The 15,285-nt window shown below is 44.2% G+C and overlaps 1 protein-coding gene across 1 annotated transcript; it reads left to right on the forward strand.

Annotated features, from left to right (window-relative positions):
* Positions 1-904: 904 nt before the first annotated feature.
* On the forward strand, positions 905-11,514 carry Camlg (calcium modulating ligand). The gene is made up of 4 exons (XM_050144314.1): positions 905-1,171; positions 2,880-3,340; positions 6,292-6,357; positions 10,835-11,514. The coding sequence occupies exons 1-4, from the start codon at positions 1,006-1,008 to the stop codon at positions 11,024-11,026; spliced, it is 885 nt and encodes a 294-aa protein (XP_050000271.1). The 5' UTR covers positions 905-1,005; the 3' UTR covers positions 11,027-11,514.
* Positions 11,515-15,285: the final 3,771 nt, after the last annotated feature.

Genomic DNA, 15,285 nt, shown 5'->3' on the forward strand with positions numbered 1-15,285 from the left:
TTAGGGGTGTCTTTTTTTTATTTTAACTTCTGTTTTTATCTTATATTGAGACAGTGTATCTCAATATACAGTATATCACTGTATAATTTGCTACAGAGACGAAAGAGAGAAGAGAGAGAGAGAAATGTATCTGAGTGGTGTTGGCTGGCGCATGCCTTTAATATAACACTGAGGTTATAATCCTTAAAAAAAAAAAACTGATTTAACACTCCATGTCAAGCTGCCATGAAAAAGCTTTACAGGGAACGAAACAGTTATTTTTAAGTGCTCAAGCAGCTTGCGCCTTCCGAAATACTATATCTGGCTACTATTGAACGGTTTTAAATCTGCACCCCTTCAACGCTCCACCACCAACAAACCGCTATTAGTAATACACGCATGCAGTACAACTCAGAACAAACCACTAGTGCATGCTGCAGGTTCCTTTCTATAGCATAACACAAAGTTCTCCTCTACGAGGGTATTTAAGCTAGGCATGCAGCATGATTGCAAATGAGAAGAGTAAGGACACGGAAGTGCCTGGGAAAACCTGGCAGAAGTACTGGGAAGAACAATCACCAGCACCCACCACCAAATCCCTGGACTAAGTTCCCGGAAAGAGTCGCACCCGCAATTACGTATCCTAGGAGCACAGACGCTTAAGACTGGCAGCAAGCGCCTGCCGCTGCAACCTCCATTTTGCTTCCTGGCAGAGAATAAAACGGACCTGTACCTCCCTGGCATTTCACCCATCAGGGGAGCGTCGGTCTCTTCAAGAGCTTCGAGATCACCCGAGAGGTAAGCTGGTGGTGAAGAACCAGAGCACTGCCAACCTAAGTCGCCAGAAACCTTGAACTCGGGATGCCCTCACCCAACATGGCGCCTGGGAGGCCATCGGCGCACACTCACTCCTCAGTCCCCGCCCCCATAGGCGGGACTACAATGGGAGTGGGGCCGAACTCCGCGGCCCTTCCCTAAGTCCTACTGGCCTTTGGCGTCACCGTGCCCCAGCCCGTGGGAGAAAGCATGGAGCCCGGGACTGTATCCACCGACGGCGGGGACAGGCCAGCGGGCCCCTCGGGGCTGTCCGCTTCTCAGCGTCGAGCGGAGCTGCGGAGGAGAAAGCTGCTCATGAACTCCGAGCAGCGCATCAACCGCATCATGGGCTTTCACAGGCCCGGGAGCGGCGCGGGTGAGAGCCTCGGTTTCGCGTCTCCCGCTCACCCTTTTGAATCTTCAAGATCCTTCTGCCCCCTCCGGCCCGCAAACCTTTTGACCCAAAAATGCACTCTGTAGTATTCTGTCCCCGCCCCCTAGGTGACGAACCGTTTTATATTGTCATTTAACCCCAGGACGTTCCTTACTGCTTCCTATTTTCTTGGATCCTTGCCCAGAGATCGTGTCTCCATCCTGGTTACAGAGGCTCTGTTCCTCATTTTCCGAGTCCAGTTATCCGAGACTCTGCTCTTTTGCCTTATTCCTCGCCTTTCTTTTATCCCCATACTTCCAATCCCATTGCGCCCCATATGCCCCAAATGCTTTTCTTTCCAGTTCTCCCCTGACGCCTACCTTTTGCCGTTTGCTTTGTAACTCTTGTCCGCCCACATCAGTTTGTCGTTGCTCAACCGTTGGCTGGTACACCCTTTGTGGATATGGGTCCCTATGGTCATATCTTGGTGGCTATGCTCAGTGCCTTCAACACTGTCACCTACAGAACTTCTAGGAGAGGTGACTGTGTATGTGGGGACGTTCTTTATAGGCCTTTTCTAAAGAGGAGATGGCCCCACTGAGATTTCCTTTGACTAGCTGAGGTTACATCACTCATTTCAATAACTGCATTTGCCCTAAAGGAAACTCCATCTTTCATGCAAAGTTGTGTCCAGTGTATGGTTTTCTGATGATCAAGTTCCTACGTGAGCATTGCCTGTAGTAATTGGCTTTTTCGTCATTGGTTGCAAGCTTGGTAAAAACTCTTGGGATTCCTATGAGGTGTTAGTGATGAAATTCTGAACTTCTAGATGATACAAGTGAGAGGCATGAGTATCATTTTCACCTCATTCAAAACAATACAAGAAACATTTTCCATAGTGATTAATCTGAAGATATTCTTTAAGTATTTGTGTGTTTCTTTCTCGGGGTGCTTTCTTATTCTATTCTCTTGCTTTGCAGAGTTTTATCATTTTTAGAGTTCTTTCTTTAAAAACCAGAACAGCACCCTAAAAGTGCCTGCTCACGGCTGCCCAAGGATGGCAGCCGTGGGCATGCCACACCCTGTGCAGTCTGGACTCAGAAATGTAACTGTAAAATAGAAGCTGTAAGAAACTTCAGTGATTTTGTATGTTTATCCATACCGGCTAGTGCAAGAACTTCAGTCATATCTCTGGGATATTTTATCTGTGAGAGAGTCGGTCTTTACTCCCTGCCCCATCCCTTACTATCTTTGCTTGTTTGCTTAGCAGTTGTATTTCCTGTCCACGGAGTTGGAACGCTTTCCCCGCCAGAATCTCCTTTTAGGGTGGTCTATTTTAAAGGTGAAGAAGGAAGAGCTGGTTTTGTTTTCTGCAGAGTCAGTATTTATTTTGATGTAGAGACAAAGTTCTAGCAGCACGTTTTTGAGTATTAATGTGTTTTTTTAATATTTATTTATTTATTTATTTATTTATTTATTATGTATACAATATTCTGTCTGTGTGTATGCCTGCAGGCCAGAAGAGGGCACCAGACCCCATTACAGATGGTTGTGAGCCATCATGTGGTTGCCGGGAATTGAACTCAGGACCTTTGGAAGAGCATGCAATGCTCTTAACCACTGAGCCATCTCTCCAGCCCCCTTGAGTATTAATGTTTAAGATGTTTGTAAGTATTGTAATGCATAAGGCTTTAATTTTTTTTTTCCTCAGAAGAAGAAAATCAAACAAAATCAAAGTCCCAGGACAGTGACAAACTGAACTCCCTCAGTGTTCCTTCAGTTTCAAAGAGGGTGGTGCTTGGCGATTCGGTCAGTGGCGGAACGACTGACCAGCCCAGTGGTGTGGCAGATGTTCAGGGTACCCAGCTGGGAGACAAACTGGACTCATTCATTCAACCAGCAGAGTGCAGTAGTAACGATGGCGTGGAGCTCCGCCAGCGGAGCAGAGGTGACCCCACGGCAGGCGCAGCCCAGAGGGCTTCTCACCACGGCCTTGAACAGTACCTTTCCAGGTTTGAGGAAGCCATGAAACTGCGCAAACAGCTCATCAGTGAGAAGCCCAGCCAGGAGGACGGAAGCACAGCGGAGGAATTTGACTCTTTTCGAATATTCAGATTGGTGGGGTGTGCTCTTCTTGCTCTTGGCGTCAGAGCTTTCGTTTGCAAATATTTGGTAAGAGCTGCAAGGTACTACCTGGGAAAATGCAAGTTGAATTATAAAAATGGGGTTTCTTGCCAGCATCAACAGAGCTATAGGGCTATTGGAAAGTGTATTACAGATCCTGTTTTTAGCCTAGTTACAGAATGGGAGCCCATTAGTAGTAATTGCTAACCTCTGTCTATATACCGGGCGGGTACCTTTAAGTGCTTTCCTAGCCTGCGTTCATTTCCGTTCCATCTGGATGCACTATTTGTTGTCCGAGCCCACGAAGGACTGGAGACTCAGGCTAAGTCATTTATCCAAGGTCACACAGCAACTAACAGGTGGGGTGAAACCAAGGCAGTTGCATCCCAGAACCGAAAGTCCAGATGACTATATGTAGTATATATTAGCTAGTAATTTTCCAGGTAGTTTGAGACGTTAAGGTAGTCTTCTTGTGGGCCTCTCTGTAGGTAATTGTCTGCAGTTCAGAGGGGGTTTCGGTGTGGTACAATGTGGAAGCTTCATAATGACAGCCCACTGTGGGGTACGGAACAGTACAGAAGGCTCAGCCGTAGTTCAGTGTCGTGATTGAACTTTCTTTCAAAAGATTATGAATTTATTTTTGTGTCTTACCTCCGTGTATGTATGTGTACCACATGCATGTTTAGTGCCCTCTCAAGCCAGAAAAGGAAGTTAGATTCTCTGAAACTGGAATCCCAGGCGGTTGTGAGCCACCATGTGGGGGCTGGGAACTGAATTTACCCCACCCAGCCACTGCTCCAGCCTCCCAGTGCCTTGATTTGAAGCAGGTCCATTCAGAAGACGTTTTGAGAATACTTACTATGTACCAAATTCATACACGCACTTTTCAGATTACTAAGATCTATATCATTAGGCAAAACAGGTTTTAAAGTCTGCTTTTATGCGATTAGACATGGTGGTACACACCTTTAATCCTGGTATTAGGGAGGCAGAGGCAGGTGGATCTCTTGAGTTCGAGGCAAGCCTATTCTTCAAAGTGATTTCTAGGACAGCCAGAGCTACACAATGAAACTCTGTCTTGAAAAACAAAAAACCAAAAAATAAAAAACAAACAGAAAACTGCTTTTATGCGAATATTTTCTTAAATTTAATCTGTTCAACAGAGTTGATTATCTTCCCCTGACAATAAATTGTCACCAAAGCAAAGATCAGCGGTGCTTTTAACGTCCAGTGAGCCAAGAGCTGCTCTTTTTATCCGAGGGCTCTGTGTTGTCATACATTAAAAGCTGTGCCTCGCCAGGTGGTGGTGGCGCACACCTTCATCCCAGCACTCTGGAGGCAGAGATAGGAGGATCTCCGTGGGTTTGAGGCCAGCCTGTTCTATAGAGCTTGGTTCAGGACAGGCTCGAAAGCTGCACAGGGAAATCCTGTCTCGAAAAACAAACAAACAAACAACAACAAAACCAACAAAAAAAGCTATGCCTCTTTTTTAAAAAATAGATTTATTTATTGTATTTGTGTGAGTGTTTTACCTAACTGTGTGTATGCACGTTTACTTTGTGTATACTGCATACCTGCAGAGTCAGAAGAGGGTGACAGAGCTCACTAGAACCAGAGTTACAGGTGTTTGTGAGTCACCATGTGGGGCCTGGGAATTGAACCTGGGTCCTCTACAAGAACAGTAAGTGCTCTTTCCAGCCCCATACCTCGTTTGGATTTTTGTTGGTTTTATGGTTATCTTCACTACCAGTTATTCAATTGCTTGTTTCTTGCCATACAATGGTGTTTGTTCTTTTGCCCCCTTCATAACCTTTTACATCTTAGAAATACATAAATTAAATGCCATTTTTGTTTTTTGTTTTGTTTTGTTGAAGACGTCATACTGACAAACTGTTTAAGATAGTATGTCAACCAGCACTCGGGAGGCAGAGGCAGGCAGATCTCTGAGTTCGAGGCCAGCTTGGTCTGTAGAGTGAGTTCTAGCATAGCCAGACTATACAGAGAAATCCTGTCTCAATAAAACAAAACAAAGACAAACAAAAAAACAAAAAAAAAGAAAAAGAAAAAAAAAGTATAGCCTGCCATTTGAGAAGCAAGTTGTCTGTGTCGACATGAATCACTTCTGCCCCAATTTTGAGGGCTATGTGGCTTTTACTTTGATACTGTGCTTTTTTTTTTTTTTTTTTTTTTGAGACAGGGTTTCTTTGTGTAGCCCTAAATATTTTTGGGATGGTTCTGTGGACCAGGCTGACTTGGAATTCACAGAGGTCTGCCTGCCTGCCCGGCAAGTACTGGGGTTAAAGACATGTGCCACCACCTCCTGGACTTTTAATGCACGCTTTTAGCTGTTTGTTAACTTCCACTAGGTGAGGGAGAAGTCACTGCAGTTTTAATTCTCTTAAGTTTGGGCTGGGTACGGTAGTGCAGCCTTCAATGCCGGCACTATGGGCTGGGTACGGGAGTGCAGCCTTTAATGCCAGCACTATGGGCTGGGTACGGGAGTGCAGCCTTTAGTGTTAGCACTCTGAAGTCTGAGGCAGTAAAATAGTGAGTTCAAGGCTAGCTTCTACATGGTGATTCTCTACATAGTGAGCCGTCTCATAAAAAGGCTAGAGAACACATTCGGGGAGGAGGAGCACCAAGAGAATCTTGTGACTTGGATATGTTTTATGGTTAGAGACTAAGATTCTGTTTCTCTTACCCTCCTTCAGAAACAACACTTTCAGCCGCTGCATTAAATATTTTCCTGTAATTTTTTCGAGACAGGGTTTCTCAGTGGCTTTGGAGCCTATCCTGGAACTAGCTCTGTAGACCAGGCTGGTCTCAAACTCACAGAGATCCGTCTGCCTCTGCCTCCCGAGTGCTGGGATTAAAGGCATGCGCCACCATTGCCCGGCTTTCCTGTAATGTTTTGCTTGGAATCTATAGCTTTTGTTAAGTTGACTTATTATGTCAATGATTTTATTGGAAACACTCAATTTTATTTTCTCTTTTCACAGTCTATATTCGCTCCATTTCTTACTTTGCAACTTGCGTACATGGGACTATACAAATATTTTCCTAAGGTAAATTTAAATCTTAATTATGATGTATTTAGGTTGACTCGTGACTAAGTAATTGTTAACAATCTATTTGTGTGTGTGCATGTGAGTGTGTTGACTTGTGACTGTTAACAGTCTAACTTATTTGTGTATGTGTGCATGTGTGTTGACTTGTGACTGTTAACAATCTATTTGTGTGTGCATGTGTGTGTGTGCATGTGAGTGTGTTGACTTGTGACTGTTAACAATCTATTTGTGTGTGCTTGCATGTGTGTGCATGTGAGTGTGTTGACTTGTGACTAATTGTTAACAGTCTGTTTGTGTGTGCATGCTCTCGTGTGCATGTGAGTGTGTTGACTTGTGACTAATTGTTAACAGTCTGTCTGTGTGTGCATGCTCTGGTGTGCATGTGTTGTCATGGCAATCATAGGACAGTTTTCAGGAGTTGATTCTCCTGCCTTAGCTTCCAGGGATCAAACTCAGCTTCCAAGCTTGCAAGCAAGTGATTCTACCCGCTGGGCTATCTGGATGGCTCATGACTAAAGGGCTGCTTGGTGGTGGTGGCACACACCTTTAATCCCAGCACTTGGGAGGCAGAGGCAGGCAGATCTGTGTGAGTTCGAGGCCAGCCTGGTCTACTGATCTACAAAGCGAGTTCCAGGACAGCCAAGACTACATAGGGAAATCCTGTCTTGGGGAAAAAAAAAGAAGTTAAGGGCTGTGAAGATGGCTCAGTTGTTAAGAACACATAATACTCCAGAGGACTCAGGTTTGTTTCGTAGCACCCAAATTGGGTGGTTCACAATTGTAATTCCAGCTATAGTGGGACTCAACTCCTCCAGCCACTGTGGGTACCTGCACTCATGCACAGACACAGACACATATACATAATTAAAAAATAAAAATAGTGTTTAATGTTTTTTAAATTGAAAAAAAATTTCTAAAAAACAAATAGAACTTCAAGGAAGCGTTAGTTACACTCGATCTGAGTCAGTGCTACAGGATTAGGACCAGCAAGATGGTGCACAGGTAGAGATGATTCTCATCAAGCTGTCTCCAGTTGGATGGTCAGGACCCATGTGGAGGAACAGAGAAAGGCATCTATGTATAGTGGTATAGCATTTGTGTTTCAATAAGTAAAGCTTACCTGACGATCAGAGTGCAAAGCTAACCACCTAACCAACCATACAGGTTGTGATGGCACACACCTTTAGTCTCAGCAGCCACCCTGGTTAGCCATAGAGGCCGAGCAGTGGTGGTGCGCGCCTTTAATCCCAGCCATAGGAGTCAGGCAGTGGTGGTGCGAGCCTTTAATCCCAGCACTAGAGAGGGATATAAAGCGGGATGAGACAGGAACTTGCTCTCTTTTCAGCCTGAAGATTTCGTAGAGGTAAGAACTCTCTATTGGCTGGCTGCTTTGCTTTTCTGATCTTCAGTTGGAACCCCAATATCTGTCTATAGGTTTTTATTATTCATGCTACCTCTATGCAAGATGCCTTCCACACCCATACACAAATAATCAACCAGAAAGTCAACCAGTGTAATGAAGACATTCAAAGTGGCTTAACCGATCATATTCTTTAGCAAATTTAATCATTCTGTTGGTAAGAAAGTAAACGAATTTGACTATCTTACTGTGCCCCTTTTTGGGCCCATGATAGCAAGTCACTTTAATGTTGAGAATGAGAAATATTTGACAACAGCTACGGAGGGAAATGATGCTGAGAGCTGATGTTTTCCTAGTCTGCTTGACCACAGATGGATACATCATCTCCCTGAACTTGGTTTGTCTGACGTCAAAGATAAACTTCCTTGTAGGTCAGGCAGGTGCTTGCAGGTAATTTTATCATTCAGAAGGTACAGTCAGAGGAGCATGAGTTTGAGACTAGCCTGGGCTATACAGTGAGGCCCTGTCTCAAATAAGTAAAAATAATGTTATTTGTGTATCAGATTTTTGATATGTGGCTCAGAGCAGCTTAGAACTCTGTTCTCCTGCCTCAGCTTCCTGGGATTACAGGCAGAGGCTATTATACCCAGCATATGATCAAAATTTATGTCAGGTTCTTGGGCAAAAATGACGGTTTGCCTGTTTGCTTAGTCATATCTTTATCTATGGCTTTATGTGGGTGGGGGAGGGGAGCAATTTTGCATCAAACCCAGGGCCTAACACAGGCAAGGCAAATGTTTTTGCACGTGGAGCTACCTCATAGGAGGAGGTTTTGGAAAAAAAGACAGATTTGGCTGGAGAGATGACTCAGTGGTTAAGAGCACTAGCTTCTCTTCCAGAGGTCCTGAGTTCAATTCCAGTACCCACATGGCGGCTCACAATTGTCTATGGGATCTGATGTGCATTTATATATGCAGACAAGTATACGTAAAATAAATAAATCTTTATATGCTATCAGGCAAATAAATAAAATCTAAAAAAAAAAAAAAGCTGGGCAGAGCATGCTTTAATTCCAGCACTTGGGAGGCAGAGGCAGGCGAATCTCTCAGTTTCAGGCCAGCCTGACCTACAGAGTAAGTTCCAGGACAGCCAGGGCTAAAGAGAGAAACCTTGTGTCAAAAAATAAAAATGGGGCCGGGCGGTGGTGGCACACGCCTTTAATCCCAGCACTTGGGAGGTAGAGGCAGGCGGATCTCTGTGAGTTTGAGACCAGCCTGGTCTACAAGAGCTAGTTCCAGGACGGGCTCCAAAACCAGAAAAACAAAAAAAAAACAAAAAAAAACAAAATTAGGGGGAGGAGGGGTTAATCTGTTGTAATTGAGATAGCTGAGGAGACCCTGTGTAGCTGTTTCTTCAAGGACAACAAGAGACTGCCTATAAAAGCTCACTTTTGAGTCACTCTTTCTTGCTCAGGACTTTTCAGTGGGAAAATATGGCTCACAGATAATGTTTTGAGTGTGTGTGTGTGCACGCGCGCATGTGTGTGTACGTGCATGTGTGTGTGCTGGGGTTTGGACCCAGCACCTTGCTAAGCATGCCCTCCACTTCTTTTCTCTTTCTTTCTTTTTTTTTTGATTTTTCGAGATAGGGTTTCTCTGTGTATCAGCCCTAGCTGCCCTAGACCTAGCTCTTGTAGACCAGGCTGGCCTCAAACTCACAGAGATCTGCCTGCCTCTCTCTCCCAAGTGCTGAGATTAAAGATGTGCACTACCACTGACCTACAACCACACAGCTTTTCATGTCTTTAAAATTGGTGAATCATGAGTGGCTATCTAGTGGTACTAAATGTCTCCTCTGGCCTCTGCGGGTACCAGGCATTCATGAAGCCGTGGGTTTGAGCCTCATCACCACCACATGATCTGCGCATGGTGGCACATGACTCTGCTTCCTGCCATTGGGAGGTGGAAGTAGAGGGTCAGTAAAGTCTTAGATGTGTAGCCAGCTTGAGGGCCAGTCTGGGATCATGGCACTGTGCCTCAAAAGACTATTTTAAAATGAGACCAGGAAATTAAGAAATAAATGTTTTCTCTCCCCTTAGAAGTGTTCTGAACTGTCCAGTGACATCCCATCACAAGAGTGACCAGTGTCTGCTTCTGTGTACAGCAGTCAGGGTCCTCTAGGATGTCCCTGTAGTTTTGTTTGTAATGACACACCTAGCGTTCTTCTGCTTCTGGCTTTTGTTGTCCTGAGACTCAGTTTACAGTAGTTTTCTCCCCTGCCTCTGATGTGATTCTGCCCGTCCCCGAAGGCTGGGTTCCTCCCTACCCTGAAATCTTCCTTCGACCTTATTGCATGTGGTAGTGTGCTGGCTGTCAGAGCTTCTGGAACCCTTGCTGTGCTCTGCTTACAAAAACCCCAGAGCAGCCTCTGTGCCATTGACTCCTATCACACATCAGTTCATCCACGGGTTGGTGTTTATAGGCTCTAGTAATACTTTCCTTGTTTCTTACCTTGTGTTATTATATGTCTCTAAAGTGGTTATGTCTTGCTTCCAAAATAACATTTACTTACTTGTTTATTTGTTTGGTGGGCAGAGTTCCTTTACAGAGCCTTGACTGTTCTGGAACTCACTATGATACTAAACTGACCTCAGATTTAGAGATCTGCCTGCCTCTGCCTCCCAAGTGCTAGGGTTAGAAGTATGCACCAACATGCCTGGCCAAAATGACACAGTTAATAAAACTTGCTGGGGGCTCTGTTGTCTGCTATTGCCTAAAATTGACTGATTTACCTCTTCGATGCTCAGTAAATGTTGGTGTGTTGTTTTGGGAACAGTGAGGGGAGAGAGAGCAGCTGCAGTTGTGTCTGTGTAGACCACATGTGTGCTGAGAGCTGTGTTTGTGTAGACCACATGTATGCTGAGGGCTGTGTTTGTGTAGACCACATGTGTGCTGAGAGTTGTGTTTGTGTAGACCACATGTGTGCTGAGGGCTGTGTTTGTGTAGACCACATGTGTGCTGAGAGTTGTGTTTGTGTAGACCACATGTGTGCTGAGGGCCGTGTTTGTGTAGACCACATGTGTGCTGAGGTTAACTTGTCTTTTCCTTGATCCAGGGTGAGAAGAAGGTCAAGACCACAGTGCTGGCAGCTGCACTCTTGCTGTCTGGCATTCCTGCTGAAGTGATCAATCGCTCCATGGAGACCTATAGCAAGATGGGCGAGGTTTTCACGGATCTCTGTGTCTACTTTTTCACTTTCATTTTTTGTCATGAACTGCTTGATTATTGGGGTTCTGAAGTACCCTGAAACTCAAGGAACTCAGAAGAAGTTTACAAGTGAAAACAATTTCCCTTCTACATTGCACTCACTGTCTCTAATGGGGACAAATTGGTTTATACCTTTATGAAATTCTTTTTCTTTACTGAAGACCAATTGATTAGTTTCCCTGGTTTAAAAGGGTTGAGTTTGTATCAGTACAGGTATGAGTAACTAAATAGAGTAACAATGTCATTAATGATTTTTCTTGTTTAATTAGAAACCCAGTCTTCTCTCTTTCCCCTGATTTCTGAGGTTTGTAGTCCCTCTGTGGGACCCGGCTAGTACTTGTAGGGGAGTAGATGAGCTGGTGTCAGCCTGCCTAGAGGACCGCGACATGTATCTGTGTCCTCCTGTTGTAGGGGAGTAGATGAGCTGGTGTCAGCCTGCCTAGAGGACCGCGACGTGTACATGTGTCATCCTGTCCTGAGAAGTGAAAGAAAGCATCCTAAAAATAAAGCAAATGGAACTGAATTGTCCAGTGTTGAGACTGCACATTTTATTTTTAAAAATTTTAACACAGGCCTGTATGAGGTAGCCATCCTCATCCTTCCTTGGGTTAATGTACAAATAGTAAAGAAAGAAACAGTTAAAGTTCATACATGTGACCGTAGTGTAGCTCAGTGACAGAATGCTTGCTTAGCATCGAATCTGACATCTGTGTGGTGACAGGGAGTTACACAAATGAATGTTTTTTTTTTAAAGTTCATATTCTGTGCACCTTGTATTTATCTCTTTTTGTTTAGATTTATTGACTTTTATTGTATGTGTATGCATGTTTGCCTGCATATCTGTGTACCATGTGCATATCTGGTACCTGCAGAGGCCAGAAGAGGGAATATGATCCCCTGGAGTTCTAGGCAGTTAAGAGCTTCCCCGTGGGTGCTGGGAACTGTGCAAGAGCAGACAGCAGTTGCTCTTAGCTCTTTAACATCTCTCAAGTTCCCAAAAAATTGTACTTTCTCTGTGCATAAGCACAGTTGCAAATTTTCACAAGTATTTTTTGTTGGCCCTGTCTTGCTGTGCTGCAAACTCCAGCCTTGTGCATACTAGCCTAGTGCTTGGACATTGAGCTACATGCCTAAGAATTTTTAAGGATTTTTAAAATGAGATTTATTAAATTTATGTGTTTTGTGTATGTGTATATGTGTACCATGTATGTACTTGGTACCTTTGGAGGTAAAAGGGCATTGGATTCTCAGGAGCTAGAGTAATGGATGGTTGTGAGTCACCATGTGAATGGTGGGAATTAACCCAGGGTTTCTACAAGAGCAGCAAATGCTCTTAGCCCTTGAGCCATTCTTCAGCTCTTCAGAAGTACCTTTTAAAAGCGAGCTAGAGGAGAAATGTTCAAGTGGGATCCGAGTCATTTAGCCAGCAGTGCAATAGTGCAAACACGTGTAACTAGTGATCATATCTCTTGTTCTTCTAGTGATGTAACAAAACACCATGATCAAGGCAATTTATAAAGGAAGAGTTTATTTGGGTTTATGCTTCCAGAGAGTTAGAGTGCAGATGGCAGACATGGTAGCTGGAGCAGAAGCTAATGGCTCATATAATTTAAATATATATATATATATATATGTATATGTATATATATGAGTGTTTTGTGTGTGCTTATACATGTACACCACATGCTGCTGGTGCCCTTGGAAATCAGAAGGTGGTGTCGGATTCCTTGGGACTGGAGCTATGGATGGTTGTAAACCATCATGTGGATGTTGGGAACTAAACTGAGTCTTCTGCAAGTGCAACAAGTGCTCTTTACTACTGAGCCATCTCTCTGTAAGCTGATGGTGTCTCTCTGAGTCCAACTACTCTTTCTTTCTCTGTTCAGATTTCCCACCTGGTTTTATTCTGCCATGCTATAGGCCAAAGCAACTTCTTTATTAACCAATGATTCCCCTCTGTATGCTGTGAATTGAATTTAAGACACTAATCAAACATTCTACCTTTTTTTAAAATAATGATTTTCTTTTTCTTTTTTAAAGATTTTATTTATTTATTATGTATACAGTATTCCCANCCACCCACTGAATTCCAACTTTAATTGACAGAGCACCCCTGCATATGCCTGTCCTACATCTGGCCAAGTCAGACATGAGCTGGGTAAGAAGACATCGCTGCCCAGTGCCCCTCCCTTAATCAGCCCAAGCAGTAGCCACTCTGCTACACTCAGACACTTCGAACTCTTGACTATCAACTAACATGGACATGGGAGAGCCTCGTACCATCATATAGGTAGCATTCCTTCTCTGCCTCCTGGCTCCCAGGGAAGCCAGACTCCAATACCAAGTGCAGGCAGCATAGACAGACTTGAATGCCATCCCTTCCTTACAGATATCCACCCTTCCCCTGCTGTCCACTGTCACACCAGAGTTGTCAACTGCCAGGACACAGTTACTACTTTTCTTTTTTTTTTTTTTTAAATATTTATTTATTATGTATACAATATTCTGTCTGCATGTATGTCTGCAGGCCAGAAGAGGGCACCAGACCTCATTACAGATGGTTGTAAGCCACCATGTGGTTGCTGGGAATTGAACTCAGGACCTTTGGAAGAGCAGGCAATGCTCTTAACCACTGAGCCATCTCTCCAGCCCGGCCCTTTTCTTAAGACACATTTAAATTCTGTTTTCCAAGATGGCCTCTGCCCTCTGGCCTCTGGTGATCTTTCTGCCTCAGCCTCCCAAGTAGATGAACCTGCAGGATCATATATGGTGTGTTCTGCTGTTGTATCTGTCTATATTATCCTGTGTCTGTCTGTATCCTGTGTCTGTCTGTATCCTGTGTCTGTCTGTATCCTGTGTCTGTCTGTATCCTGTGTCTGTCTGTATCCTGTGTCTGTATCCAGTGTCTGTCTGTATCCTGTGTCTGTATCCAGTGTCTGTCTGTCTATATCCTGTGTTTGTCTATATCCTGTGTCTTTGTGTATCTTGTGTCTGTCTGTATCCTGTGTTTGTCTATATCCTGTGTCTGTCTGTATCCTGTGTCTGTATCCAGTGTCTGTCTGTCTATATCCTGTGTCTTGTCTGTCTATATCCTGTGTCTCTCCATATCCTGTGTCTCTCCATATCCTGTGTCTCTATATCCTGTGTCTATCTACATCCAAGCAAACCACGTGTTTCTGAAGTTTGCCACTCCTTGGTTACCACGTGCCACACTAGTGTAGAGGGCCACTGACCACCCCAGCTGGGTATGGGGTTTATTGGGATGTGGTTTCTCAAAGACCAGGTGGGTAAGGATTCGGTAGTGACAAACAAAAACAAACACAGAGGCAGTTTGAAGCTGAGTGTATTTTGCAGCTCTCAAACAAGGGTTTTTATACAAGAAGAACAGGTATTACAATTCTTAAAAGATGTTCAGTGAAGCAGTTACAAAGAATGATTATCATAATCACCTGGCACAGGAAGCACAAAGTCAATAGGTATTACATATCCTGGACAATGGGTTCAAAAATCAATCACCAATGGAACAAATATAATCACTAAACAGAACAAAACACAAAAATCACTTATAGTTAATGGATGACTCGTAGGTCCACATCAAGTTAATAAATTTTCATGTGTAATCCTTATCTAACATCTAGCTTTTGTCTTATTAAAAATCCTCAAAGTTCAATTTAAAGCAATGCTTTCTACACCACAATGTCAAAGCCAACCTCATCTACACACGCACAGCCATACAAATTCGTATATTGTTGGGAGGATATTTTATCAAAGTATTATTTTATAATTATGTAAATGATTATGAAGCAAAGCGTTGAATCTTTTAGAAAAGAGGTCATGGCCAGTAACCCCATTTCAAGGGGGTGGCGTCTTCTCGGCCCAGGCTATCAGGAACATCTCGTAAATATTAAAAGGAAATAGAAGCAGACAAACTGTCATGAGAACTACGGCTCAATAATTTCTTTCCGGCTAGAGAGTTCCACAATCGGTTCCAGGAGACCTCATCCCTTTGGAGTGTAACGCCTCAGTCTGTGGAACTTGCCACACTTAATCTACCGTGGGTGGTGTGGCAGTAGAGGGCTCACAAGAGTAAAGTTCTGGCGCAGGGCTACTCAGAGGTTTCTGGCAGGGCTGACCTGGCTGAGGTCCCACTCCAGCGCATCATCCAGATTGCACGGGGAATCCGGGCGAGGGCCACTGCAGGCGCAGCCGGCGTCGCGCGGCCTCCAGCCGGTGGGCGGCGCTGTTGGGGAACCAGCCACTTCCTTCCGCCTCTGCTTCCTTCCGCGCCCGGCGCCAGCA

The sequence above is a fragment of the Alexandromys fortis genome, unplaced genomic scaffold (assembly GCF_014885135.2).
Source record: "Alexandromys fortis isolate MF-2015 unplaced genomic scaffold, M_Fortis_MF-2015_v1.1 scaffold_1, whole genome shotgun sequence".
NCBI lineage: Eukaryota > Metazoa > Chordata > Mammalia > Rodentia > Cricetidae > Alexandromys > Alexandromys fortis.